The 27,807-nt window shown below is 36.9% G+C and overlaps 1 protein-coding gene across 2 annotated transcripts in view; it reads left to right on the top strand.

Annotated features, from left to right (window-relative positions):
- The window catches only part of KCNMA1 (potassium calcium-activated channel subfamily M alpha 1), a gene marked incomplete at its 5' end in the record, with an annotated part of 459,986 nt that overhangs the window by 395,201 nt on the left and 36,978 nt on the right, over positions 1 to 27,807 (top strand). For both annotated transcript variants that reach the window (XM_084265235.1, XM_084265236.1), the window contains 4 exons: positions 1,217 to 1,310; positions 12,708 to 12,831; positions 15,716 to 15,940; positions 19,132 to 19,324. In XM_084265235.1, the coding sequence (XP_084121361.1) occupies positions 1,217 to 1,310; positions 12,708 to 12,831; positions 15,716 to 15,940; positions 19,132 to 19,324 (636 nt within the window). The remainder of the gene's footprint in view (positions 1 to 1,216; positions 1,311 to 12,707; positions 12,832 to 15,715; positions 15,941 to 19,131; positions 19,325 to 27,807) is intronic.

Consider the following 27,807-nt stretch of genomic DNA (forward strand, 5'->3'; position numbering starts at 1 on the left):
GGATAAGTCTAGAGCAGGTGACATATCCAGGTTGTGTTGTTGTTCCTATGTAGCTCGTTGCAAATAGATATTTTTTTCCAGCCTCTGCTTGTGCACTGCTAATGTGTATTAAGCTCTTTTATAATAGCTGCTGCTACTACTACAACTAATCTCTTTCCTTTTAGCTTTAAAATAACAGCTTCCTAGGCATCAGTTATATCTTCCAGTTCCTTTTTCAGTTAACAGTAGGATGGGAAAAAAAACCCTGTATTTTTCCTTCTTTATATTAGAGTAATTCAGCATTAGTGCGAATTTGAGAATGCAGGCATAAAATATTTCCCTTTGGTAGCACATGTAAACCCTATGTGCAGATTATCGAGTGCAGTAACAATCTTGAAACAGTAAAGATGATAGTTAATTCCTATAGATGGGTTAGGAAGCTGCACTTGTTTAAGTGATATGTATTGTGACATAAGTTATCCAAGAGTAGTTTGTGATTGGCAAAACTGTAAGTGATTTTACATCTGGAAATTGATCTGTCATTGAAAATACACCTCATGCTCATTAAAAGTTTGCATAACACATGCATCCTCTGTTACACAGGTATTGTCTCCCCACTCCATTCAACCTCATTCTGTTCATTCCTGTTAAAATTCCCTTTTGTGAGAAGGGTAGAGCAATGAGGTCTGACTTGTGCTGGAGATCTGTGCACAATGGCAGGCTGCGTTCACATTCCCGACTAACTGAATCATTGAACATCAAGGCATTGAATATTTTACATCTCTTCATGAAGACTCTGTTGTTTGGCATGTGAGGAGCAAGAACCAACTGGTGTCTAGTTCATTAGCAAAAGCAGGCTGGCAGCTGTTATGTTGGTATTGCAAATAGTACTTCATCTCTCTGGGAATATAGCAGAGCACTAATTCTACCTTTCTGTAGCGCAGATTAACTGAAAATAACTCTAAGAATAACCCGAATGTGGTTCCCCCCCCTTTGTTTTTGAAGTATGAAACCCATTTGAACGCCTGTGTTCAAAACCCTGGTATTCTTCCCTGCTTCTTCTTCAAACCAATCTCTTTGACTAACATGTATTTGATTTTTATTACTGTTGGGCCTATGTTAGCAATGAAGTATCAGTGCGTGAATGGACATAGAGTGTGTGTTCTTTGCTACTTCACTTGTATTTCGTATTGCACTTGGAGCAGTACTTAATCTCATGAGTTCCTTACATTTCCAGTTGAAGATGAGCAGCCGTCGACACTATCACCCAAAAAAAAGCAGCGAAACGGAGGCATGCGAAATTCACCCAACTCTTCACCCAAACTGATGAGGTAAGACTGTAAGAAACTCATATCTTCATCTCCTTTCTTTCTTCCTTCCCCCTTTCCTCCCCCCACATCAAAAATAAGGGGAGGGGGTGGAAAAAAAAGATTGTTAGATGGTTTCTGAAAGGCTGAAGTATTTATTCTGTCAGCTTGTCAGCAGTTAATGATAGAGCTGAAAAAAATTCTGTCATGAAAAACAGTTTGAAAAGCTGTTTGAAAAATACATAGGCTTTAAAGTCTTAGCTGTCACCCTGTCCTGTCCGTGTGTAGTTCTTAAACAGCAGTGGCACTAATGATAGCACTAACCAATCAGGGGAACTCATGTGGTTAGTTTGCCTCAGGCAATTCTCTTTTTGTTGGATTCCCTCTGAGTACTGTTTTCTGTACTTAAGGCCATATGTGAGATGTATCATCACAATCAAAAATGAACCTGAATATTACCTTCCTTTTATCCTGTCGATTGAAATCAAATTTCTGTTAATTGATTTAGACTGATAAAAAAGTCTAATAATCTATGTACTTGCCAAAGCAAAGTTCAAAACTAATGCAGTTTTACTCAGGCTAAAAGCACATTAATTATGAAATACAGAGATTTTTAAGAGAGCAGTATATACTTTAAAAGTGGGTGACGAAAAAATAATCTCGTTAGCAATATTTTTCCCCTGTTGCTACGTGTACATTATTTTACACCAGTACACCTTTGTATAACTATGTAGTTTCCTACCATATGACAAATTGCTTCTAAGAGATTTGTTAAAACTATCACTGCCACATGAAATCTATTAAAATAATACGCAATTTGCTTTTTATCTTGCTGTTCTTTACCTTTTGGTAGCTCAAGCCAGTCAGAACAGGATCAGATAGCAGATGTGGGGTTTCCGCAAGGAGTCTGTTCCTACTCTGGTTTTGTGTGTCTAAAGTAGCCAGGCTAGAACCTCAATCCATAATTGTATCCAGAACTACTTAAAATAGGAGAGATTTTCCACTATACATATATACGGAAACATGTAAACTGATTTACATATATAAACAGAGACATTCATCCAGCTTGGGTATGTGTAACAGCAGTGACTACTCAACTGTCACTGAGGTTAAGGAAAAATATTAATATGAATATGTAGTTCTTTACATATATAAAAACATTCATTACTTTTATTGTTGACAATGATTTTGTGCCTTTAACAATTCTGGATACAGCTAGGTAGTATTCCTCTTCGTAATTTAGTCAGTAGACTGGAAATTTTCTTTGGCCAGTTACAGAAACATCCATATTTGTTTATTGTTACTGCAATATAGGGCATATTCAAGGACGTAACGTGTACAAGTTGTCTTCATCTCTGTTTAGACTACAGAACCAAAAGTGAGATTGATTCGCAGAGGAAAATGCACCCAGCTGTGGCTTTTTTTTCCCTATTGACCATCTATTTCTGTTAAATGTATCATTAAAACTTCTCTGCCTTTCTGTTAGCTCAGCCTTGCCCATATGACACTGATTTACATGCTTGTTTACAGTTTATGAGGAAGAATAAAATGAACATACTGGCAAGCTTCTCATTTTTATGGAGCCGGTTGTCATGCTAGCATCATTTTCATTTTACTTACCTTTGGACAGTCTTTTTATCTAGTGCTAATAGTTTTAACCACTTAGATTTTTAAACATGTGGAAGATTCCCCACTGCTCCCCCTTCCCCCCAAATCCTGATTTTGGGGAAGTAGAAATAAAAAGAAAGAGAGTGAGAAAGAAGGAGCTGAAACATTTGGAGCTGAGCACACTGTCCCTGTTTGCTATGTAAAGTATGCCTCATTTCTTTGATCTTGAGTAATAATAATTCTGGGGAGTTATACTGTTTTCATATGCTTCAAAGCTGTGTCAAAGTTTTGCTGCTTAAGGGTACTTCTTTATTCTATTGGCTCTTGGGTACTGAGATGACAGGTCCTCTGTACTAGGTGCAGGCTTTTTCAAGTCATAGCCTTCAGCAAAACATCAAATTACCAAATACAGGGTAACATACTTCTACACAAATGCCTTTCCTGTAGATATATTATACCATATATATTAAATACTTTAGTGTTACATGGTACATTTTATGTGCAATAGAAAGTGATGGTTTGAGGTAGCCTTAGGGGTACTTTTTTCCACAAGCAGAAAAAGCTAGTGTATACCGTATCAAGTATGGTTTTTACAGGACTTTCTGCCCGAAGGCCTTTGTAAATAAGTAATGATCAACAGATTGGCTGTGGGTTTTTGAAAAGCATGCCTGTGTCAGTTTGCATGATGGGGGAAGATTTTCAAAGTGGAGCCTGCTTTCATTGCCTGCTGAAGAGGGACTGAGGGAGAGTAGTCGTCCTGAGCCTGAGCTGTCTGCTCAGTAGCACATCAGAATTGCTAAACACAGGTCGAGCAGCGAGTGGAGAACTTGCCAGGCTTCCAAATCCAGACAATGTTTTCTTCCTCTTCTCCCTTGCTGCTAAATTTATTCACCAGCCCTGTTCTGGCACCCTCAGCCTTTCCCCAGACCTGACTGTCTCTTTGTCCTACCCTTCATCTACGCTGACTTAACTTTGGTTCAAGGTGCTAAGTGAGAGAAGGTGGTTTGAATCAAACGAGAACTCTGTTAAGCTTTGTGTGTAATGGCCAAATGCTTTTCTCCTTTCTGATAAACAAAGGTGGGCTGTATTATCTGCTATTTTGTGTCCTCCTAAATTATCTGAAGTGACAGGTACTTGCTTTCCTGCCCAGAAATCTTTAGTGTATGTCAGTTAAAAGTACACAAGAGGTAAATCAGCTAAAGCACTGTCATGTCTGTAGCTGATATTTATCTTTGCAATATTTTTCTTAAATTTTCTCTAAAAGCTCCTTTTCAAAGTCAGCCTTCCCCCCTGTCCCTCCCACGGGAGCAGATGGCTACTTTGCAGACTTTTCCTCAGCTAAGGTCCTGGACCTAGGGTGGGGGGCAGAGGACAAGCAGAGGAATAGGCAAACAGTTCATTTATAAATTGTAATCAGACCTGTGACTCTAGAATTACCTTCTGAGCAGCCCTACAGTTAAGATAACGTTGAAAATATGACATAGTTTTTAAATTTCCACAGTGGCTGGGGCAAATCGGGGAAGAAGTTATTATGCTATGAGATAAAATGTTATGACTTCTGCAATCACTGGAGTAGAACAGAGGACAGAAGCTATATCATAGGCATTCCCTGGGACTTCATGACAAGAAGTCTGACAGGTGCTTATTTAGACCTGGTCAGAAAGTGGGAATTTTTGAGATTTACTCACACATAAGTAGAAAGCTGTATTACCAAATATGACTCAGAGAGATGGATCAAAGACATCTTTTCAATGTCATCTTTTTGTTGTTGTCTCTAAATGCCAATAAATTACTAACTGAAATAAATAGATGGTAGGCATACAAATGTTCTACATATATATCATGAATGGTCTAGATTCACATTTAGAAAGTCACTGTTCTAACTGAATCCGGCATCACATCAAATGATGTGAACAGAATGACACTGGTAAAATACCGGAAGAATCTAATGAATCAGGAACAAATCCTTCAAATTCCAACTATTAGCTATTCCAAATTAACTAGAAAAATACTCTGTATTGTGAAGGGTATTTCTACCTAGCTTACATCAACATAAGTTTGTCCTATTCAATCCACAAGAACGTAGTTATTATTTTAAAATAACTCACAGTCCAACAGGAAAAAACAGTTCTCCTGTGGAGATGTGAATACAAGAACATCCTAGTACAAGAAAAAGTAAAATTAAAATAGGAAGTGGAAGGAAAAGGAAGGAAAGGTGTGAGTAGCAGAGCAATCAGATATCAAGTCTCCTTCTTCATGAAACAGAGAAGTAGAACCATTTGATGCCTCTTGTGTCATGCAATGATGTCAAGTCACCTGTACAGTCGCAGGTTTTGATGCATATTACTGACGAACAGCTACGTTAAATATGAGGAGGCCATGTCGCCCGAATATCAAATAGTGAACCTAGTTTGTTTTGGTTTTTTTTAAAGTGTCATTTTGGATTCCAGAATGACCAGTAAAAATGTGAAAAGCCCTGGATATGAATCAAAAATCCACTTAAAAGAATTGTTGCTGGGGCTCAAGTCTGCACTTAAAGCTTTGGTAGCAGCTACTGCATGAGCGGAGTACACTGACTTGAAGGAAATGTCAGCCCAGCTGAGTCAAACTACCTCTTAATGCAAGAACAAATAGCATATGACAGGGCCCAAGGGGCCTGAAGAGCAAACAAATAGTTTGTCCCTGTCCACTCTGAATGTAGTGGTGTAGTTGACATAGGCCTGTAGACAAGTAGCATACTCAGCAAAGGGTCATTATCATTAGTGTCCCTGATCACATAAGAATCAGAGGACACTGGGTTTTCAGTGTGTTGCCAAGGAGGATTTCATAAGCCTGAGGATTTTTCTTGATCAAGGATCTAAAGTAATTCCCAACCAAAGCATAAAACTTGCTCAGAGACTGTCAAGAGCCAGCTAAGTGACACGGAAAAAAGTGAGCTTTTTGGCATACATTTCTGAAAACCTAATGAGATTATTTATCTGAAGTTGAGGAGGAAACCTCCTGTCTTTTTTCTGGAAGTTTGATATAATATTCTAAATATATGGGTAATGGCTGTGCACATTTATCTCCTCAACCACCCACCCAGTTACATACCCTCAAATGTACACATGCATTTCTGCTAGTGCCACTCAGGATTAATTTGTATTGCCCCTGCTGCTGTAGCCATGCTATTCTACGAGCCCCAACTCTGAGCTTTCTCATAGGAACAAAAAAGAAATCAATGGGACGATATTTAGAGGGGAACATTTCTCAAGCAAAAGCCGCTAAAATAAATTCAATCCAATCATTTTCCATGACTCCTCTAAACCAGGCAAGAAGGTAAGGAAAGGTGAAAGCTCACTGATTAACCATAGTAATGGTTTGTTTTTATGTCCCCCGGCCTTGGAGATTCCCATCATGTACTCTAAAATTTATATCCTTTGTATAGGATTTACAAGGCTAACTTTATGCAGTGCTAATATGCAGTGATATCTAAGCTGCAACACAGCAGGTATTTAATAGCACGTTTCACTTCCTGTTTTTTTTTTACAAGTTCCCTGACAACCAACATGAGCAACAGGAGTAGCTCCGTGTTACCTTAGACCTGTTTTTAACAAGATTGTAGAATGAAATGGTTTGAATGGCATGGGGTAATATATGTTAGTCCTCTGACTGTTGCTACCATTGGTAGTTGTGTATAAACCATGGGAATAAGAAGAGTATCAGATTTGTTTGTAGAGTACTGGGAAATCTTAAGCAAGTGTTTTTGAGATAAGAGAGTAGTGTCAGGAAAGGAGAATTTTCCAGTGGAAAAAGTCAACAGGCTTTTTAATAAAGTTCAACTTAACAGATCGGCACAGATTGAGGCAACAGAAAGAAAAACAACACTAGCTTTAAAGCAGGTTTAAAGAAAATAATGTATTCTTATAAACTTTGACTTGTGATGTGATAGCTTTTATCATAAGGTATAAAGGCTAAAAACACTTAACTGTGGGTTTATTTTTTTAAAAATGATTTTTTTTTCAGGTACATTCTCCTGCCCCTCAAAGATTGCCAGTTCTGCAGCTTGAGTGTATATAAATGGGAAATATCAAAACCAAAAGACATATCGGCTGTGTGCCTTGTATCTCCCTCATTAAATTGCCCCTTTAAAAGTCTAAAAGTTAACTATTTTGTTATTTTTCTATGTGAGAGGATTCATACTTCAGAAGCATATTATAAGCATGTCCTGAGGTATCAAGATAGTTTACTGAACAAGATTCTTATGGTAATCGTCTCTATATGAGTGTCCTTAGTAGTCTTGATAAATTAGCATGAATTCTTCAGTAAGGTTTCTGAGGATAAAAAAAAAGTCAGTGTCACCTGAGCAGAACAAGAGGGAAGGAAGGAGAATTGTTAGTATTCTTAGTGCTCCGATTTAGCCCATAAGGTAGTATGGGGCACTGCATACCAGGCACCATATTAGGTAGGTTCTTTGTATATTTAAAGAAAAATTAGACAGTGTGAGATTGTAAGCAGTATTAGGATAGCTTCTGAATATGATAATGAAAGCATGTAACAGTAAACTGCAGGTTTTCTTTATCTTGTCACTCTGGGTTTTCTTTTCTAAAGCCCAGCACATCTGGGCATTCAATCCTTGCAAATTTCATTGCTGATTAACCTGTGAAATGAAAGATCGGTAAGAAAGTGTCATTAGTGTAACACACATCAGCAACAAATTCTCATTACAACTTAATGCCATCCACACAGACTGCAGAGGGTCACAAGGAATGGCTAATGGTAGCCGACAAATGTTGGGTGTATTAGTCACAAAACATTTTCTGAATTCCATCAGAATGTCGTGACAACCTTCACAGCTAGTCCCAGCGAGCTGCTGGAGTCAGTGGAGTTTGCCTGTGACAAGCCGTCACTCTATCTTGGTTGAGCTTTATAGCACCAGTCAAAGCAGTCAGAGAAGATTGAAGTGACAGAGGCCCACTGAGTAAATAGTGAAACATGCAGCACATCATGAAATATTCAGCCAGGGTGTAAAAGCTCTAAATGCTTTTTCAATTATTAGCACCTGCACTAGCTGCATACATCTAACACTAACAACATGTTAATTGCCACAATTTGTTAGGGTAGTTGTGAGAAATTTCAAAGGCATGAGACATTCTTCAGTGTGCCATCAATTCCTATCTTACCTTCTGAAAACCAAGTCCTTCCTCCTAAAACTAATTATGTGTGTACATACATTCATGATCATGCATCCATATACAGTCAGGTAGCAAAACTCAAAATTCCTGGCCTCCACCCAAGGAGAGTCTCAAGACCCTGAACCTTGTGGGTGAGACTGCTAAACATCTTTTTGTGGGCAAAATCCAGATACATTATATTTCCTTGAGAAAGTTCATAATTTCAGACTTTAAAAAACACAGGCTAAAAAGGAGTTGTGTTGTTTGCAGGGGTGTTTTTGCCATTCATTTAATTTATGGATAACTTTATTGGAGGGTAGAATAAAAAGAAGCCAAGACATCGTTTTACTGATGTGCAAAAACTTACAGTTTATTTTCTAACTTCAGGGTCCCTAATGGTCATACATATTTTCATTCTAAGTGATCAAATTACAGAGCAGCTCCACTGCAGATCAATGAGAGTATATTGCTCTAATACTTAGTAGCATATGAATGATGGCAAGAAGGTTAAGAGAAACGTGCCATAATTCAAGGATATGCTAAACAATCATCATTTCATAAGGCAGTCATTTGCCTCCGAATGATCTTTTCAATTCTGTCCATCCCCAGGCATTACTTTCCAGTTCTGGGCTCAAAAACTTTAAGTAAATAAGTTTGCAGTAGTTATAAATGTGTGCTAGGAAAGCAGTAGTCTTTAAAATGTAATGTTGACTTTCCCACAATAGGTTTGCTGGAAGTGGGATTTATGGTTTTGCTTTAGGCTGTTGTCTTCCAGGCAGGCTTTTTTGGGGTTGCAGCTGTAGCATGGCATTTAGCATCGTTCTTAAGTTTAATTGATCATAAGTGGCATTATATGCTCTTCCAAACCTTGAAAAGATGGTATTTTGCTTTTAAGTCATGCGTGGGTAATATCTGCCCTAAGAACCAGAGAAGCTATTTGTACAGTGGGGTTATGGATGAGGGAAATTTAGCTTTCACTCCTTTTCTCCCACGCGTGCTATGCATGCCTGTCTTTTCCTAGCGGGAATAAACAAATGTTTTGGTCATTACAAGCCACAAAAGCCAACATCTCAATTTAAAAAAAAAACAAAGTACCCACCGTGGATTTTAATTGTTGAGATGGGTTTTATTCTATAATTTTAATTTTTTGAGCAGATGACTTTACAGCCCTGAAGAACATCATAGCCGCAGCACAAGTACGGGCATTTCCACAGCAACCTGCCAATGTAACTCAAGCACAGCTTGACAGAGCCATCTTCAAGGGTGAGGGTGGCAGAGAGACTCTAGAAATATTCAGTCCATGATTTGGCTGTAAGGACAACAACTGTAATGCTTTGTGTAACATAAATTTTAATGGGAAGAGGGTGTCCAAACACCTTAGGCAGATTTGGCAGCCTTGGCCTCTGTGTGTCTGTATTAATTAATTTTTAGTATTTGCAAAACAGGTTTATATCATCAGATTAATGAGAGTGTATATGTCCAAAATAGTGGTGCTACTTAATTACTGTATAACTTCATAAAATGATCATGCCATTAAAAAAAAAAGTCCAAAGATCAATTCAGGTTTCAAGTACATAAGCCAGCAGATGTTCTAACATTTGAGCACAAAGTTGGGCCGTAGTTGCAGTTTTCAACGTCCATAGACATCTTCAGACATCACTTTGCTGAGAATGAAAAATCATTGTTTAAAATAATAGCTGAGTACAGAAGATTCAAATTTAATAAACACACATATGGAAAAAAACATCAATTTTTAATCAAAAAGTGTAGCCAGTCTGATCATGGTTTTCTTCTCAGGCAATAATCTACTATCCTAGAGTAAAAGTAGTTCAATATCTTTTAGGATACTTTCTTGTGTCTCCCATCCTGTTTGCTTCTTTTAAGGCTCCTACTTCCTGTACTCCAAGCAGTGAAACAGAAAAGCCAAACAGTTTATCATATTTCAATAAGCACATGTATTGATTTAATAAAAAAGAATTAAAAATTAAAACTAAACCACAGTTTGTTACCTTAAAATTCAATGGGAACTCATAACTGATGCATTCTTTGTCCCTTCCATAGCACCCTATGTTTAAACCTAAGATAACTAGAAAATATAGTATTGAGATAAATTTCTAATAAATCTTTGGCACAAGAATATTCCCTTTCATGATGCAAGGACCTTACCCAAGACTTACTTCAGACCTCAAGGGAGTAGACCATAATTTGATGTCAGGTATCTGTTATCCCCTGCTGTTTTGTTAGATTCTTTTTGATTTGTATAATTTCTGTGACTAGGATTAGAGTACTGCTAAACACTCATTTCTGTGAAAGTTTTTACATCTCAGAATCAAAAATAGTGATTAGAAAATTAGAATTTGGCAAACTATAACAAATTGATTTGTTATTGTTTCTCTGATGGAAGAAAAGGGAAAAGCAAAATTCCCGCCGATTTGCATCTAATTTCTGAAAGGGAAAGGGATAATTTAAGCAGTGAACTTTTATTTTAGTGCTGTGCTATGAAAGGCTGATGGCAAAATGTGTTGTCGAACTTTAGGGGGAAAAAAGACCCAAACAAAACAAGCAGAAAGAAAAACTTTTCTCAGTGGAAGTTCCTGAAGATTCCTAACATTTTGGTAAACTTTCTTATTATGAAACACAGAACTAGCACGTTCCATCAGAAGAAATCGCTAGGATGAGTACTGCTAAACGTTGTCTGAACTTCAGTATCCATGTTTGCATACCTCACTGTACCACCTGCAACTATGAGCAGGAAGCAATGCCCTGGGGACACAGTTCATCCCAGTTAGGCCTCAGCCAGAGGTACTGATAGATGGAGTAGGAGAATGCAGAGTCGAGACATTTTTCTAGAAACTAAGAAAAAGAAACAGCAAACCCACAAGAAAACAGCTTTTGCACCACAATGTCACCTCTGCCTCCCACAAAAGAGGAAGCACACTTATGCAAGGCCTTTCATTAGTAAGCGTGGAGTAGGGTCAGAGACTCCAGGCAGTGCCCGAGAGACTCCTCAGCTGCCAGTGGGTTGATTGTGAAATGCATTGAGCTGTGTCTCTGTTGAGTGAATGTAAAAAACTGAAAACATAGTGTTTCTTTTTTCCACGAGTCTCATTTATGCATTTGCCATGTAGTGCAATGCTTTTTCTTACTGCATCAAAAGCTTCTGGTTTAAATAGAACATTGTATTAATAGTTTCTCAAGTTCTTTTAAGAGACTTTCTGTGAAGTTGACCCTGTTTGAGTGAAGTGAATGAGAATTTCCCACTGATTTCAGTGGATGTGTAGTCAGAGTCTATAAAATTACACAAATTAATCAAAGAACACTCTACACTGAATCAAAGATTATACCTTTCTCAGGCATACACACATGACTGTTTTAGGCATGGTAACTTACTGAATTATAGTCAGGGTAAATCAGCCTATATCATACACAGTGTTCAAAGTCTGCTTTAGTAGCCAATGAGGAACCGATGTTCTTTTTCCAGTCTGCTGGTTTTAAAAGCTGAGAACTTGCAAGTTTTGAATATCCAGCCAAAATGGACAATTCTTTACCAGGCTTAAGAAGGCAAACTGCTTTAAAATTTGGCTTCCTGTCTCAGAGCCACTTTGCATATTCCTACACTGCAAGTATTCTCATCTTCGATATGTTACAATTACGTATCGAGATATACCTTAAAACTGTAGTTTTCCAGACAAAGCTCTGCTTTCATCTTGAATTTTAGATTTTAGGGTCAGTTTACCCTATGCCTTGTGGACGCAGTCCTCCTAATGCTATTGCATAATGCAGTCCCTTAGGGGTCCTTATTGGCATTTGAGAGAGTTGAATCAAGTCAGTATTTTTAGCTTAATGTTTGATTTTAGCATGTAAACTACATAACTTCATGTGTCTGTGCTTAGATGTAATGAAATTTCTGGAGATCAAGTTTATAAAAGTGTCTTTTATTTGCTTCTCCTTTGAGAAGCCTTGTGCTTTAAAATTTCACTGCAAAAACACTTAGAAGGTTATCACAGGTAGAGTTGTCAGAGAAAATGGACGTTGTTGTTTGGTATTAAAATCATGTATTCCAGATGTGGGCATTTGTTAGTCAGTCTGCTCTAAAATGACATACTGTTGAATCTTTAAAGGGCTTCAGTTTGGGAAAGCAAAATATGATTGGGCAAATTGCTAAAATATTTAAAGTGCCGCCTGTTAAAGCTTTTACTGCGAAAAGCATCACGTCAGAAGTTGTATATGGTAAAAGCAAGTAATTGGCTTTCCATACTTATGCCAGTCAGTCAGCATGGGGCTCTGTTCCTATCCCTTCTACTTCATTGATAATGCTAATAGCAACTCCAGTATCTATTTTGGAGGGGTGGGGTTGGAAAGAAAAAAACCTACTTCCATGGATGTGATGGGGTCAGAAAGCCCTGTTTAAAATTAAATAACTATTGGTATAGAAAGAGTGTAAAAAATCTTCGAAACTGCACCCAAAATTTTAAAAAATATATATATTTTTTATTTTCAAGTTTTGTTTAAATGTTCTAACATTAAAAGGATACTAAAGTGTAAATACAGGGTTTTTTTCTTACTTTTATCCTGCTTTGTACACAGCTCTTGGGATAGCTTTCCATTCATAATTCATAATATTTTCCACTTATGTTGTCCTCAACTTGTTTTTCCCCAGGCATGACCCCTTGTTAATTCCTGGCAACGAGCAGATTGACAATATGGATGCCAATGTGAAAAAATATGATTCTACAGGGATGTTTCATTGGTGTCCAGCCAAGGATATTGAAAAGGTCATTTTGGTAGGTATTGATGATAAGTTGTTCTTGAAAAGAGGTTATTTGAACCATAGGACTGTTCCTTAATGGATTAATAAATTAATCTCTATTATCATTATGTCCAGCATATTGAAATCAGAAACACAGCATGGTGAAATTCAAACTAGCATTTTAGTTAAAGAATTACTAGGTAAAATCTGCATGCCAAATGCAACAATGAAAATTGGCCTAAAGTAGAGAATTTATTTTTTATCAGCTGCAGTTTTCATATTGAGTTTAAATCTTTAGACAATAATTAAGATTGGAAATATTTACGTTTTCCTACCCCATTTACCTCTTTACACAAAGCAAGTGTTGCTTTGCATTATCTCTTATTTATTTATATGAATTTTGCTCTCTTAGAACTTCTCTCTCAATTTCCAACATTTCAAGATGCCCAAATAGGCCAGAGTAAGTAGTACTACTACTCTGCCTTTCTAGCATCTTGCAGCGAACCTAGTCTATGTTTGTTTTGTTTATTTAACTGGGGAAACCATCAAACTGACTCAAGTCATTAAAAATAATTAGAAGGCCTATCACAGACTATTTTGCTCAGTGAAAGTTTGTGCCACTTGTGTTCATGTACTCATACCTTAGAGTAACAACTAACTAACTCAAGATCTCATATACAAAACTGATGATATTTGAAATGAACTCCCTGGTGGATCTTTCCTTTGTCACACTTCATCAAGCTTTTCCAGAGCCTGCTCCCTCAGATTTTCCCACACCGTGGTGTGGTGTAGCCAATGATGGTGATAGCTCCAGTTTATTCTAGCAATCGGGGGTTAAAAGCTTGTCTCTGCTTCTCCTTGGGGGGTTCTGTAAAAACTGAGACATTGCCTGGAACTGCAATATCTGTGTTTAAACAGTCAAGCAAGTAAATTGCAAATTTGTAGAGACTGAGCTGGGAGATGAAGTTTGGCTGTAAACAGTATGCATTGATATGTATTCAGCAGGCAAGGAGATACACGTCTACCTTCATGTTCCAAACACATATTGGCAGACATCCTTTTCATGTTGTCCACTTTGAAAAGTGTTTTCCAAAAATGGTGCTGAGGAGTGCCTCATTTATCATCTCTTGGTGATGCCATGTCTATTTTTCACCCTACTGGCCTGTGAATCTGTAAGTCTAGACAGGTTCTTTCTGCTTTGTGCATCAACACATAAAGACACTGCCAGAAAAATGCTTTCCTACACCTTTTCAAACTCACAGTCCACAATTTATGTCTATATTCAGATCCATGCAAATTTAATACTGTCCTTAGGGACCACAGAAGTGCAGATTAGTACATGATTTGAAGATGATGAGATTTCCCAGTTTGTCTTCTAATTGATACTTGATACCTCAGTCAGAAAAGAATTCAGTTTTCTTCCCAAGGTCTGTTTAGGCTCTGCAAGATTACAGCAGTATAAGGTAGTAAGAATTTATTTTGACACAGTCAAATGTGTGTGGCTACATACAGATCAATGACTACAGAGTGACTGTTTTAACATAGTTTCTTTCAAGAGTTGGACTCTGTCTTGTAAAGTGTGAGTATTTCAGACCCATAGGCAGAGGCATGGGAAAACTTATGTGCTTCACTTGACCATTCGTTCTGCTGTTTGAAAGGCCAAGACCACTCTTGGTAGAGCTGTAAGAAAATCAGTATAATTGCCCCAGAGAAATAGGAAGCAAATCTAGCTTTTAAGAGATAAGAAAATTTCTAATCAGAGTTCCCATGCAGTGGAGAGTAGCAGATACCTCCACTGCATATTCCAATCCATATTGCACGTTTTCATACTTCCATAATTTAGAAAAAGGATGCATACTATGGATAAGCAAAGGGAAGATTTTGCAGTTCACTATTGTCTTAGTTCATTGGCAAAACTTATATGCTATAGTACTGACTGTAAAACTTCATGGCAATATGGTACCAGTGGATCTGCAGCTACTTGGTAGAGTGCAATAATGTAAGACTGGCTCCAGAAATTAAGGTCACTTTTTCCTAACGACTTTATTTAATCATCTTGGTGTTTGAGTTTCCTGCTCAACTGCCATTAGCACTGATGAAATTAGTGCAAAAATTTATTCTTGTCTTTGAAACAAGAAGATAATTCTGAACATCATTCAAATGTTCTTCATGCAATTTCTTTCCTTCTGTCTATTCAACAACTCAGGAAGTCCAGTGGGCCTGAAAAGTTAGTATTAATCACAATTTTACACACTATTTTTCATTAGTGAGAGAGTGCTGAGATTTTTCCTTATTCTGTGGAGTATAGTGGGCATCCATTGTAAGGCAGTGTAGAGTGTTCTTTGAATTCTTCTAAGGGTAGCAGCAGCTTGTATTAAAATAAAAACCTTGACTATATTTTAATATGGTCCTCAGTTCACAGGATTTGTGTATTAGCACAAAGCCCTATTAAGACCATTGGGCATTCACATTTTCCTTTTCAAATTGGTTCTTAAAAAGATCCCACTAGTGATTTGTCAGCTAAGGCATGGGTTTTTTTATCTCTTTTCTGTAATCCTTTTAATGACTAAATACAAAGTAGGTAAAATTCTGTTGTATCTGTTAGATACACCCATAGTACTTTGATTGTAACCAGAGCCTTAATCCACATGTGTGGAGACACATACAGGACCAGAATATGGTCCAGTACAGCATCTTCCCAGACACTGAAGGGTCTGTAAATAAGATAGTAATTTTTTTCTGCTGAGCATGTTTAATGAAGGATAAATAAGGGTAAAATGAACAACTATTATGAAACTGCTTCTTTGTGCATGAACAATATTGACAGTTGTGTTCTTCCTGGTTTAAAACTCAATATATGATTTAAGCTTCCCTTTGTTTCATTTCTCCCTTGTCTTTTTGTTTTGTTTTGTTTTTAGACTCGAAGTGAAGCAGCGATGACAGTTTTAAGTGGGCATGTAGTCGTTTGCATATTTGGGGATGTTAAATCAGCTTTGATTGGATTAAGAAATTTAGTGATGCCATTACGAGCCAGCAACTTTCACTACCATGAACTCAAGCACATTGTGTTTGTGGGTTCACTTGAATACCTGAGAAGGGAATGGGAGACACTGCATAACTTCCCCAAGGTTTCAATCTTGCCTGTAAGTCCAAAGCCATCTTATTGATACTTTGTTATTTAGGACACCAACTGGACGGATTCGTATTGACTTTGATCTTAGGCTTTTTTACTTTTGTCTACTTATAGGCCTGAGGACTTAGATTTTCTCTTTACTGTGTCTATGAAAACAGAGCCCTGTGAGACCTTATTAGAAGATATTTGCTGCAGTGTTTGGTTCCTCGTCATCCTCATCGGATGAATTTCAACTGCTATCAAATGTATTAGCTGTGTTATATATTGAACATTCACTGAAGTGCACTGCATGTAGCCAGTTCTGATGTTGCGATTTCTCTGACAGTGTAACAGTAGTTATTTATGACATTATTTATCTATTTATACCCACAAAACCTTTGAAAAAAAATATTGTTGCTCTATCTATACAATATCTAGCTATATTAATATTTTTTTTCTGTAGGCTGGACTAATTTATAAGGAACATTGACATAGCATTTCAGTTCAGAGTCCTGCAATACTCATGTATGGAAATACAATAAAGCCCTAACCTTTTTGAAATTGATGAAAAGTTCCTATTGATTTCAGTATGGACAACCACTAAAAAAACAATTCAAAGGTGTTTGGGTTTTTTTCCTCCTATATCTCATTATCATTCACTCATGTGCCCAAAATGTAGAAACACAAGCTCCAGGACAGACAAATGAAGCCCCGAAGCTAGTGATATTAGGTGGTCATAGCTATATATGACCCACAAAGAGGTAGGCAAGAGGGAAATTAATCCAAAAGAGACTGTTCTGTATGTTACAGGGAAAAAAGTAAGTTTGGATGTTTTTATCAGAATGAAAAATTATGAATTTGCCAATTCCTAATAATTACATTTCAGCACTTAAATATATGTGTTGGATGTAACCTAAATTGCATAATCAGGAAAACAGCTATAGAGTAGAAAGACTGCCTCCACTTTCTCATTAATTCAGGCTGTAGGTCTTTGTTATGGAAATGCAGTTTTAGTGTTAGCCCTTGGCTTTTTTCTGTAAACTGATCCAACACATGGTGTCACAAGTTTCTCAGCTGTCACAAAAATGGTGTCAATATCAGATTTGATCAGTTAATATCCTTCTCTTCCTGCCAATCCCTTTTAATTCCAGTCACTGTGAATGCTAAAGACTAAGGAATCAGAATTAAATTTATAATAATGTTGAACTGTGGAGCAGAATAGAATCCAGCTCCTACTTCCAAACCACCCAGTATACAATGTGCATCCCTTATTATAATGTGTATTTGAAAAGTTTTCATTCTGAATCCTGAAGAGACATTAAGGAAATGTACACCATGCTTACGATACGCAACCAGTTTGTACTCAAATTTAGGGTAGTTTTGGACTAATTTCAAGTTAAACAACTTAAACAGTTAGCTAATGCACCTTTAAAAATACAGAATATGTAAAGGAATTGTATTTTACACAGTAATCAAGGGTGCTGAAGACCACACAGGCTTCATTAGTACCTTTCTACTTTATTTTCAGCCTATCTGGTTCTAAATGTTTATATAAAGTTAAAAATACCAACATCATTGTGATCTAATTATATAAAAGTCTACTAAAGTTTCTGAGGTCATACTGGTAGGAACTGTGTTAAAGGGAGGCCACTCAAACTCATTTCCTACTTCTCTGTGTTTTGGTTCACAAGGTAAAACTTGCTGCTATCTAATGGGGATGTGGTTACAGCTGAAAATAAAAACATTTGTTCTGATTTTTTTTTAAGTGGAAAATTAATTTAAAGTCTGCGTTTAAGCTGCTGAATAAACTCTTAAAAAGTAGGCAAATGCCAATTTTAAATATCCTCAGGCAGCCTTAATTCTGTCTCTTTGCATAAAATCATTAGGAGTAAACCTTTAATTAATTACATGTTTGCATATTATTGTTCCCCACAGGAATCCTGTTTCACTTGGTGCACATTGCAGCCACAAAGGGCAGAATTAAGGTGGCAAGAATATCCTAACTTTTGAGTAGTCTGTAACTAAATCATACCTGTTCGATGTATACTGTTTTCCACAATGTTTCATTGCACAAATTATTGAAAGTAATGTGGTCTAGTGAGGCTGGTACCTGAAAATAGGTGGCAATCACTGAATAAAAATTGAGCTCTGCCTTCACTTTGTGCATTTTAAATTCACTTTTGCATTGAATATTCTCAGTGTATTTCAGGAAACGTTCACCATGAGTGACCAGGAGATGGAAAACCAGGGTCTTGACTTGGTTTTATGAAAGTTGCTGTGTGACAAGGGGACAGCTTAGTCTCATCATCATCATTAGGGTCTTTTGGTACCAAGCCATGTGAAGCAGCAGAGAGGAATCTTGTTTCCATTAAAAAAATCCTTTTTACTGGACCTTGCACCCCTGTGAAATACACTTAATATTCTGTAACTAGAGATAGAGTGTTGGATGTGGAAGACAAGTGTTATCTTCAAACAAATCATAATGGTTTAAGTGTCACATCTCAGTTGTGCTAACTATGAAAAAGCCCCACAGACTGCCGAAACATTTAATTTTAGTTATTGCATTCTCTGCTTGAGAATTGTGGAAGCAGTAAAGGTTGCATGATTTGTTCCCATTAAGAAAAAGTCTTGTTTCTGTTTCAAATGGTTTAATGACACAACTCTGAAGATCGGTGTGTTTTCCTCTGAGAAGCACCAAAAACATACATTGAAAAGGATTAACCTTTTTTGTGTATTGCTTCAGGTAGAAAAAAAATAGCTTTATCCTGATTGAATTTCAAACGTGTAGGACACATAATGCTTTCTTGTTTAAATTGCTATTCTTTTGCTGAAGACCATTGTGACTGGGTAGTAGATAAATAGACATTTAAAACACACCCCTTGTTATATTCAGAGCGCCAGAGGTTGCCACATGATAGCAACTTAAATCAAGACAATTTCAAGTCACCGATGAGATGTAGAATGCTGGCATTATTCCTGTTTCTTGTTTGTTAGTAATAGCTTGACTGAGTATTGAGACTGAACCTAAAACGCTGCCATCAGCACCAACTACCCTTTAGATTAGCACACATCTCCTATTCCCTGGCACATAGTTAGACCAGCTTAATGTCAGAGCATAAAAAAGATACTTGTTAAATAATTTCCCAAAGCTCCTTCTCAATCTTTAATTTGTTTTTCTTTTTTTCCTCTCTACCCCCCCTTTTTTTTTTCTCTGTGCCGAAGGGTACGCCATTAAGTCGGGCTGATTTAAGGGCTGTCAACATCAACCTCTGCGACATGTGCGTTATCCTGTCAGCCAATCAGAATAATATTGATGATGCTTCGCTGCAGGACAAGGAATGCATCTTGGCGTCACTCAACATCAAATCTATGCAGTTTGATGACAGCATTGGGGTCTTGCAGGCTAATTCCCAAGGTAAGGACTGCCCTATAATACTTCTCTTCAGTGCCTACAGGGGACAGGACCTGGCAGGAAGAATATCCCTCACTCAGTAATTCAAAGAGCCCTACATCAGCTTGCTTGACAGTTAAACCTGCTGATTGGTATGATGGCTTTTAAAGGGACAGTCACATAGTTTCTCTGCTACATCACAAAGCACATCTTGCAGAGGAAAATTGAATGAATGTGAAACTGGCATTTTTTTCTCATTTTTAAACTTTCCTAAAAATATATATAAAGCCATTGCTTTCTCACCCTGCCTTGCTCTGTGGCTTTCTTACCAGGGCAGTTGCTGTTACATAGCCAAAGCTAACATACTCACTTCAGAACACCTGAAGTCTCTGTTTAACAAGATTTCATTTTTATGTAAAACACATAGCTACCACAGAGAAAAAGCTGAGCAATGCAGGGCAAAATTTAAATTTAAATTGTCTTTACTATCCGGTGCTTTTTTGCTCAAAAAGCCAATTAGAATTAATTCAAAACTGTTTTTTTCCCATGGTTTGACATGTACTCATCCCATTTAAGGACACTTAGCAAAATCTTTGCTGTGAGTAAGGGACCGATTCATCAGTAGCCAAAGGCTATTTTACACCAACTGTGCCTGTGCAAAGCAGTCATAAGCACCCTGGCAAAGACCATCACTGTAAAAACAATCATCTTCCCATCCCTGAAGGGTTCTGCAGCTTATGCAGCTGAAGTCCTACCTTTGATAAACCTATTAAGTGCTGCAGTAAATATTCCCTCTGGATGCAGCCCTGCTATAAATGTAGGTGTAGAAAGGATAGTGCTTTGGTCTGCAATTTTCCCCGTGAGCCTGACCTAGAGATAGTTTTCCCTCAAGGACTGAGAGAACTAAGTTTTTCCTCTATACGCTCTAATCAGGAAATAGAATTTGTGAGCCAAATATCAGAGGCAGCAGTCTAACTTCTTGAATATGGAAACTTCTTGAACATCAAAAATTATTTATTAGAATTAGCAGCAAAACTGTGGAATTTAATAGTGGAGTGAAATTGTATCAGGAAACTAAACATTTGAAACTTGCGATGTCGTGTTGGTTAGTTTGCTGGATAACAAGTAGATTTAGAGAAGAGGAAGGAAATGTTTTTTCATTCCCATAGGTGTTTGAAGTTTCAAATCGGTGGCCTGGAAGTAATACAACCCCTATTTAGAATTCTTCCCTTGAATATTTGTGAGACTGACAAGCTCTCATTCTGTTAACTTAGCCATGATTAGGAAACTCATTGCAGAAGTGGAAGACAGGCATGGAAATTCCTTGGTTTGCAGATTTAGACTGGGATTTGAAATTGTGTATGCACTTTGTATACTTTTGCTAACAGACTTTTGTGATTCTTTGTTTTTTCTATCACACGTATAATTAAAATCATCAAGAAATAGAATGTTTGTCTCACCTTTCTCCTCCCTTCCTTCCTGTTCTTGAGCATGGGCACTGAAAGAATTTCTTCCTTCTGCCTGTGCTCAGGGTTAGTGCTATTTCCAACACTTGACTGTTGTATTCTGCCTCTGGGAGTACACTGAATCTTAGACCATCCTGAATGAGGTTGGAAAAACAGTCCTGTGCACCTTACCACCCCAACATCTGTAATTTTTTATTCTCCATCCTTGGAGGTACTCAAGACCCAACTGCATAAAGCCCTGAAGAACCTGATCTGACCTCATAACTGACCCTGCTTTGAGCAGGAAAGCAGACTAGAGACCCTCTGAGGTCCCTTCCAGCCTGAATTGTTCTATGATTCTATAATATCCAGGTTGCTGCTGCAGCATAGCCCCTATAGGTCAGGAAGTGTAGGCTGGGGCTGTAGTCCAGATTCCTTCAGCCCTATTCCATGTAGCTGAAGTAGAAAGGCAGAGGCACAATAGGTTAGCACAGGGAAATTTTGGACCGTCTGCATGTAAAAAAAAAAAGGACTCTAACTTTTCTGGAGAAACAGGGCATGCAATAAGACAGGTAACTAGCAGCCTATTTTAGTTGGGAGCACTGACTAGAGAGAGGTTCTTCTAAAACCCGTTGCTTCAGAAAATAAATTATCTGCCTGGTAAATTCTCTGCTTATGGTATTCACAAGTCCTGAATTGGATGCATTGCTTTCACTACAGTAAATTTTCTTGAAAGACCTTGAATACAATGGTTAGCCTGTCAGAAGCAATTAAATCAGTAGATAGCACCAACTTTACTGGAAATTATATCCAACGTGACATTTTCATCTATGAAATGCAGTTTTAACGTATGGTGAACACAACTATCATGACAATTATATAAAAAAGGCGATTCAACTTTTTCTGGTCAACAAGCAACATACTAGAACAACATTATAGTTCCCTTGGAAATTAAGTACCTTTATTTACAGACCAAGTTGTCATTTTACTTTTGTTTAAACATTTTTTTATTATTTTACATAATTACTTATCCTTAACATATTAGCTGATACAAACCTCAAGCATTGCCAATCTGGATGTTTCTAGATCTGAATCTGATGTAGATCTAGATTTTGAATTAAGACACTCCTCACCAACACCATCCCTTGAAAGAGTTTTCCGTGCTGTTCTTTTTGTGACTCCTATTGCTAATCACAGGAACACTGACATTAGAAAATCTGGGTGTGTGAAAGAATGACAGTTGGCCTATGACAGGGTGTTGAAAAGAGCAGAAACAAAACAAAATATGTGAACAGCCTGAGAGATATATGGGCTAAGATGTGAGATTTTTGGTGAGGGAATTAACTATATAATCTTACACATGCTATTCTAAGTAATAAGCTAGTATAATTCTGTAGTCACTAAGCAGTGAAATCTCATATGAAAACCTGAGATATAATTTATGCTTATGCCTCTGCACAAGAAAATAAGTACAGTAATTTAGATAACAGGTTATTGAATGCACAAGGATTTTTCCAGTTTTTATCTGTGATGATTACACTCCAGTGTCAGACAAAAGATGACACCAGTATAAGAAGTGCACCATAAAAAGCAGTATACAAACATATTTAACCATCAGACAAGCAGTAGTGATTGGCCAGTGCTGAAGTATGGGACTGTATCTATAATTCTGTTGTTCTAAGTTGTTGGCAGAAAAAGAACCCACAAATTCAGGGATTTCATTCCCTTTTCCCCTGAGCCTCACCCTTGTCACCTGCTTTAATACCAGTCACTTCCAGCCCAAGGCATATAAAAATTATTTGCTAGCCAACCCTCTGTATCCATACAAAAGTGTCCTTTCAAGCCAGGGACATAACATTGTACCAACTGAACCCAGAAGCAATCTGAGAGGAAAGGTCTTGTGGAAAGAACAGGAGGGTGGACATAGCAGGCCTTCCTGATAGGGGAAGTTCTATAACAATAGAGCCACAAGTTCTCAATGGATTAGGTTAACTGCTGAAAGAAAGTCTACTGAATTAATCTGGTTTATATCAACAAAGGATTTTCTCATTACTAGTTCAAAATGAACTTAATACACACACAGCTGTTCTCATGCAGCAACAAAAATTTGCTAGGGCCTCCTTCTAGTGTTAAAATATTCCCAGGCTTCTGGACTGGGTAGCATTCATTATTTGGACCTTTTGTAAACAGTGTGACAAGACTTTTGTCCTCTGATCTGCTTGTCTTAAGTCCTAACTGATCCTGACAGAATCGCATCTTAACCAACCATAGTGCTCTACCTTGACATCCTGGAGAAGCAAAAAAATAATTTACAGTTCCAAGGCACAAAAATATATTCTGGACCAGAGCTACAAAGGACCCTGCAGTACCTAGAGTCCAGTAAACTATTCAAGTTGTTAAATCTATGTTCATTGTCAGCTGTGTAACAACATGCGAATACAGAATGTTCATGTTTGTTGTATTTTCCTTCAGTCTCACTCTGTGGGAATTTTAGTCGTTGTTTTACCTACCAGATGAACAGGGCCCAACACAAAATATTTTTCTTCAGTTGTAACTAAAACTGCTATTTGGCTTTTTTCCCAAAAAACAGAAAGACAATTATGCTTAACTGTTTAGAGATTTATAAATGCTGCACTAGAGTAGCCTCTGGGTAGTAACTTTAGATATCCAACTGAATAATTTTCTTGTATTGGATAGTGATTTAGATCTTATTTTGATTATTATATAATAAGAGCAGTACATTTCATTAAAAAAACACTTAGGAAACAATAAAGAAAAGTGATCTTATGGCTCCAAGCAGGTCTAAAGTACAGAAAGGGGAGGCTGTATAGTAACATTTTTTTCTATGGACATTACAAGACAGATCACAGTACAGCAGGGTAGATGTATTTCAGCATGGTAACAATTGCAGCTGTTTTCTGAATGACTTCAACTTATGAGAATTTTCCCTAGGAACACTATTTCAACACATGAGAGATCTTTTTAAGGCCTCCATTTACAGTTCTTGTAATAGATCCTCCATCAAGAAAGAATAAAGAGAAAAAAATAAAGAGGGGATGAACTCTGGGGTAATACATCTCATACATCATGGCAGGATTCTTTGGGGAAAATCCTATAAAATCAAGTAAACATACTCAGAATTTTACACACTGACTTTCAAGTGTAACAGATTACACAAGCTAAAATAACCTTGTACAAGTTTAGTTCCATTTGATCCAGTTCAGTTAAAAATCACTTGTGCCTTCATCATCATTTTTTGTTGGAGCTGCCTTAAACTTCAATGGAAAGAAAAAAAAAGTTAGCCACTGAGTTTCATTAGATCTATTCCAGGATCTCTTTATTAATTCTTAAATTATTGGAATTTTTGATGGACTTAGTCTCATGCTCTTCTGCAAGAAATCTGTTAAACTTGAGATCTTCATTCCATTGTGTTTGCAGGTAATATATTATTTTTCACCTCTACCAGTCAATAACGCTTGATTGTTTTGTCTCTGAAATGTTAGCAAAAGAGAGAGCAATAATAGTATTATCAGGTTTGGAAACAAGATGATTCTTAAAGAAGGAGAAAGGATAAATACTGTCTGAGATGCTTGGCTAGCAAAGCAAGTTATATCTTTCAGAGATAACTGTATTGTAATTCTGCTTAGAAATGTTATAAGTTCAAAACAAGAGTTTTATTCCTTAAGGAGGGGTGTTTTGATGAATGGTGACTCTTACTTCTCTTATTTCATTTTCATAAGATAGAGGTTTTAGGTGAAGATTTCAGAATTTAGGGGTTGATAATCCTTACTTATTTTTTAGGCTGTTATGGAATTCAATTTTCTGTGGCAACTCCAGCACTGTTTCCTGTGTTTAATTTGTTATATTACTTGAGAATTTATAGATGAGCCTTACATTCAGATAAATAAAATCAAACTCCGCTTAAGTCAGCTAAATAATTTTCGAGTTTAAGGACTGACTTAACCTCCTTAGGAAAGCGTGCAAGTATGTCTAGAATATTAAATGTAGATTTAATATTAAAAATAAGTGAATAGTGCTGGCAAAACGTTAAAGATTTGGGGTAATTTTTTTAAGTGTCAAAGTGAGCTGTGACACTAACTTTAATCTTCTCAACACTTAGATTCCTGTGTGTCTTTGCAAGCCATTGTAATTTGGGCTGCAGAATGCTTGTTATATTTAGACAGCTCATAACTTCCTAAATCACACAGATGTTTTGAAAATTTTTCTCCTAGACAATATCAGTCTTACTGGTCACAACTGCTAGAATAGCAAGTATTTTACATTGACATTGAGATTATTGTTTTTCAGTAATGATAGTTTTGTATAGTGGTTACACCATATTAAGAATGTTTTTATGCGATGTTTTTCTGAATGCTCCTTTATTTTTACTAGCACCAGTTGTTGTAAATGAGGAAAGAAATAATCCAATTAATAAAATCCTCTATTTGGTTGGTTATTGTTTAGCTAACTGAATTTTGAAATGTTCGTTGTAGATCAGTTTATTATTTTTTCAAAATAAAGGTTGACCATCCTAAGTAATGAAGTTAAAAACTGAAAAATGAGATGAGGGTGTTCTAACTTCCCAGCACATGTCCTGCATCACCATTTGCTCACAAAAAATTCCAATTTTTGAAGATTAGGTCACTGTGATAAATAACTTAGTATTACCTTTTTGCAACATACATATAATTTCTTACCCTGCTGAACCAAATGGATCAGCTGATAACTGTTATTTATTTTATGGTGGCACACTAGAGGTCTAGATGGGATTAAGAGCTTGTTGTCATAGTCCTGAAATATACAAGAATAAAATATGGCCTTTGCCCTGGCAAGTTTACAGTCTGATACCTTGCTTGTTCCAGAACTTATGTGCTCAATGTCATACGGGTTAATAAATCTCTCTGACTTCAATGAAACTATCCACCTGTGTAAAGTTAGATTATGTGCAAGTCTTTGCAAGATTTGGAGTTAAATAAGCTAAAGAGTCTGGGTGGGAGAGAGGCTATTCACCTGACTTTGTTTTCTGTGCTATAGCAGCCATCTGTGTTAGTAGCTTGCTGGCCTTCCAGCTTTCACAAGAAACTGTTGTCAGAAAAGTTCCCACCATGCACCGTTTGCATTTCTTGTATTTTCCTTGCAGCTGGACACTAACAGTAGCTGCTGGAACTTAGACATGCAGATGAAAGAATTTTTAAATTCTGTTCCTTATGAATTAAAAATGTGTGTGGGAATGGCCAGAGCGACGTTTCTTTGACATAATATCCCTGTATTTGAGAAATGCTATGAGGTCATAGCCCAAATACCTTCAGGCTTTCACAACTTTCTCGTCCTCTTCTGCTTTCAAGACACCCTCTGCTTTCAAGACACCTTCTGCTGCAGCCAGAGAAGGATAAAACTGGGCAGAGGTAGATAGTACAGTACATCAAGCACGTGATTTCACACTTAAGCTATAAATATATTCAACCATCCCAAGACTGTTATAAATTCACAGTGAGTCTATTTTATTATTATTTGCTGTTCAACATCTTGAAAGCAAAACCCCTATTATGAAGGTGTACTATTTTGTGCATTTCTGATGCTAAGGAATAAAAAATAAAAAATAAAAAACCAAACCGCTCTTTTTATGAGCATTAATTATACACCAGGCAAGGAAGCAATTGCCTCTATGTTATGAAATATTAAATCAAAATGCTTCCTGTTCCCAGATGTCCCAGAGATAAATACAGCAGTATTTTGAAGCCCCACTTGGAGCTGTTTTGCCTGCAAATTTATAGTTTTGTCTCCATTTTCAGAAAACCCTGTTTTATGTGAAGTATAGCACTCTTGGTAGTTTTTAAGGAGCAAACTCCTCTGGAGTTGCCTATGTAGGCAACAACTCTTATGTAGATTGCACACAAGGGATCTGAAGTTGAAAGGCTCCTTTAAGATGACAAATGGGTTGAAAGTGTTATTGTCTTTGATTGCATGCCTTACATCATCTGTATGTAGGAATAAGAGAGCTATACTTTATCTTTAGCCATTTTATAAATATTTAAGTCCTTATAGTTGCCTAAAGATATTAAAGCATATTTTACAGTAGTTGGAATATAAATATTATATATAGCACAAGATACCAAAGTAGTTTAATTAATTCATAATTTTCTGTTCACTTTTATTGGAATGTGGTTTATGTTCCAAAACTTCCATTTAAAGAATAAGAGACTATTCTGCTCTCTGTCAAGATGTGAACCAATAGTGAATGTTATCAAAGTTGCTTTAAATGACGATATGGGACTTCAATTAGCAAGAAGAAAAGAAACATGGGTATTAGAATGTGCTACACCAATCTCTGTGTTTTTACTTTAAAGAAAGTCTTTTTGAAGAAACCGTTTGGGTTTTAAATCTTTAAGAAACTGCAAGGTGTTTTGCTTCTCTGTCTCTATGTTTTTTTTAAAAGTCAGTTGCAGAAGTAGATGCATATCTACATCAAATTATTCAAAAGTAATTTTTTTAAATTTGAATTTTAATATAAAAGGTCTGTATTTCATGGCCCCTTACAATACAGGGCTGAGGTTATTACTGTGAATCTTTTAAATTCCCATGAAATACAAAAAATATTTTTAAAATTTCACAGTTTCCCCATTTCCCAGTAGGGAGTCGGTGCTGGGTAATGCTTGCTAATTATGCACAATGAAAGTAGACACACAATGGTGGTAAATTACCTGACCCTTTTCATTTTAATGAGACAACAAGGATTTCATGAAGTGATGTTGTTTCAATGGTTAATGGTGTCAGCAATGTTGTAATTGTAGACTGAGGCACATTAGCTGCACAACCACATGTAGGAAGGGTTTCTCTTGACAGGCCCTTTGGAGAATAGAACAGGGTATTATCATTAAGCCTATGTCATTTGCATGCTGCTAATCACTTACTTTATTATCTTGTGTATCCATTGTCTTTCTTTAATTGCTCTTTAAATGAAAATTAAAAATAGTTGCAGTGCCCACGATACTTGTGATAGCATCTTGATTATGAAGATAACTTCAAGAAAATGGAACATACAGATAATATATTGCAGCATTA

The sequence above is a fragment of the Gallinula chloropus genome, assembly GCF_964237585.1.
Source record: "Gallinula chloropus genome assembly, chromosome: 5".
In the NCBI taxonomy this organism is placed as follows: Eukaryota; Metazoa; Chordata; class Aves; order Gruiformes; family Rallidae; genus Gallinula; species Gallinula chloropus.